The 2,626-nt window shown below is 51.1% G+C and overlaps 1 protein-coding gene across 1 annotated transcript in view; it reads left to right on the top strand.

Annotated features, from left to right (window-relative positions):
* Positions 1 to 6: 6 nt before the first annotated feature.
* Positions 7 to 2,626, top strand: part of CACNA2D4 (calcium voltage-gated channel auxiliary subunit alpha2delta 4) — a gene marked incomplete at both ends in the record, with an annotated part of 126,706 nt that continues 124,086 nt past the window's right edge. The window contains one exon of the mRNA XM_017726195.1: positions 7 to 47. Within this exon, the coding sequence (XP_017581684.1) occupies positions 7 to 47 (41 nt within the window). The remainder of the gene's footprint in view (positions 48 to 2,626) is intronic.

The raw sequence follows: 2,626 nt of genomic DNA, 5'->3' as shown, positions 1-2,626 counted from the left end.
TGCCTCCCGCCCTCTGCCAGGGCCCAGACGAAGATCCCGCTGGAGACGTAAGTGTTTCTCTCCGTGGCTGGCGTGGAGCGAGCAGTGCCGAGGGCATGGGCAGGCGGGTGGGAATGCCGCCCTGGCAGTGGCAGCATCGGCGGGGACAGGCTCCTCCAGAGGGGCACATCGCTGCAGCGGAGTGGCATTTCTGTACCTTGGCTCCTGGCAGAGGACACAGACATGGGAGCCACAGAGCCGGTGCCCAGATCTAGGCTAGAATGCAATACCTCTTCTTCCGCATTCAAGAGTAGCAATGATTCTCATATGCTTTAGTTAAGTACTTTGACATCTATTAATGCTCTGCTTAATGCACTGGGCAACAGAAGGCAAAACCAGTTTAAAGACACACTCGTAAAACCCCGCTGCTGCTGCTGCTGCTGCTGCTGTGCCGCTGCTGCAACTTGCGGAGATCCCACCATGGAGAAGGACACGAGTGGCCCCAGTTTGGCAGCTCCCAGCTGAGCAGAGTGGTTTCAGTGACACTGCTGGGTTTCAGTGTGCTGGGAACACCCAGGGGATGCCCAGCACTGGCCAGGTTCTGCCCATGGGGGATGCACACGGGGCGTTTGAGCGAGGACGCATCTCTTTGCCATGCACAAGACCCAGCCAGATTGTGCAGGGCGAGGTTTGCAGCCCCGAAGCTCTGGTCCCTTGCGTTGGTCTGGATCTCTACTGGCTGAAAAGAGCCTGGGTAATACACACAGACGTGGTTATTCACGTGTGTGGCCGTCAGAGGATGTTAATGGGAGGAAGCTAAATAGAGGAAGAGGCCACAGCACTTCTCACTTGTTCTTGCTCCACCTCTCTACAAAGGCGTAATGGTCCTTCCCAGAGCTCTGGAGCAAAGGAATGAGGCGCTGAGCTGCAATACAGAGCACACCCAGCCGTGGTTTGTGCATGCACTGCACATGCTGGGAGTCTTGATGCAGCTTTTGGGATGTGGGTTTGCAGTGCACCCACGCCCACGTGTGTTGGTGTGACGAGCGGCTCCTCCAGCACGGTCACTGCTGGAAAGCTCCCCGCCAGCAACACAGCCCTGGCAGCCCCCCAGGAGCACAACAGCTCTCAGCAACCCCCGTTTATAAAACTTCACCTTGGTAAGCTGATTTAGACAAGTTAAATCCTTTAAGGATTAAAAACATCGGCACCACGATTGGTAAAAGTTGTTGTGGGGCAGCTTCTGGGGTGCTGTATCCCAGGGTTGTGGGTGCAGGACTTGGTCTGGAGAGGAGACAACACTGCCAGCAGGTTTCAGAAGGAGATACATCTGAAAAATCAAGTCAGCTTAAGCCCTTTCCTGCGTTTGGGGAAATGTTTTTTATTCAAAAATTGCCAATCACACCCTTATAGATGTGCCACCAGTACAGCGCATCTGACCAGGAGTTGCACTGACCTTATCCAGGGGGCTCTCAGGAAACTGCTACCGATTTTACTCTTGCACTGCCAAGCCCTTCCCCAGCAAAGTGCTTCTGATTGGGGTTTCACAGAAAGGGCACAGAGGTTACACAAGATAAAATCCACCTTCTGCTAATTTCAAACCATGCAAATCAACTTTCCATGTCCAGGATAAATACTGCATATTTAAGGAATACCTTTCAGCATTGAAGCCTGTGGCATTTAGAAGCCAGCCTGTCCTTCCTGCTGTTCTTGCCACTGAATACAAGAGCAGGGATTAGAGGCAGGCAATCTCTGACCAAATCCTTTTCTGATGTGTTTCATTATAATGTGATAGCCCTTTACTACTGGAAAAAAAAATATTTACGTCACTTTGTACAATTTGGAACTTATTCCTGTACAAGAACAAAGAATAAACAATAGAAAAAGAGCTTTTCTCCTCTGGTACTAAAACCAGACCAATGGCTGAATTAATCCCTGTTGTTTCAAATCCACTCGTGAATTTAACCAAAACACAAAAGTCGCCCTTTTGAAGTGAAATTTCAGTAGAGAAGCACATTGGCCAGAGGCCCAAAGGGAGTAAATGAGCAGAAAATGGATCTGCTTCCTGGGTTACACGGGGACATTTTGGGGACACAAAACCAGAGTCCTTCAAGCAGCAGCTGGGTTCGATCGGGGTGAAGCGACACACGGCTCGCTCGGCCTGTGCCGTGTCTGGCTTTGCTGCATCGCACTTGGATCACCGCCAGCTTATCCCAAAGCTCGCTCAGCTTTAGCTCCAGCAGTGCAAAAATCTGCTCAGTCAGTTCCTAGTGATGCTTCTGGGGTGCAAGTTCAGCACACAAACCACCTCTTCTTTCCGAACCACCTCTTCTTTCCGAACCACCTCTTCTTTCCCACTGGACACAGCTCTGGCCGTGTGCCGGCCATGGCATGGGCAGGAGTGCTGGCAGCTGTGAGGATGGTGAGGAGTTGGGGCTGGCTTCTTCTTGGGGTAATGGAACCACTGGGGAATGCTGGTGGGAGAGGCAAAGTTCAATCTGGTATGGCCTCTATAGGCTGTTCCTATTGCCTTTATACATCTGCCCGTGAGTTGGACAGAGCCAGAGACCTTAGAAGAAATTCCTCTCAACCTGATGAGTCTTAGACTGACCTTTTCTCTCACTTATTAAAAAATTAAGGAAACCTA

Source organism: Corvus brachyrhynchos, unplaced genomic scaffold (assembly GCF_000691975.1).
Source record: "Corvus brachyrhynchos isolate BGI_N302 unplaced genomic scaffold, ASM69197v1 scaffold191, whole genome shotgun sequence".
Taxonomy (NCBI): Eukaryota; Metazoa; Chordata; class Aves; order Passeriformes; family Corvidae; genus Corvus; species Corvus brachyrhynchos.
The sequence above is the reverse complement of the archived record's forward strand: the minus strand, read 5'-3'. Positions and strand labels throughout refer to the sequence as shown.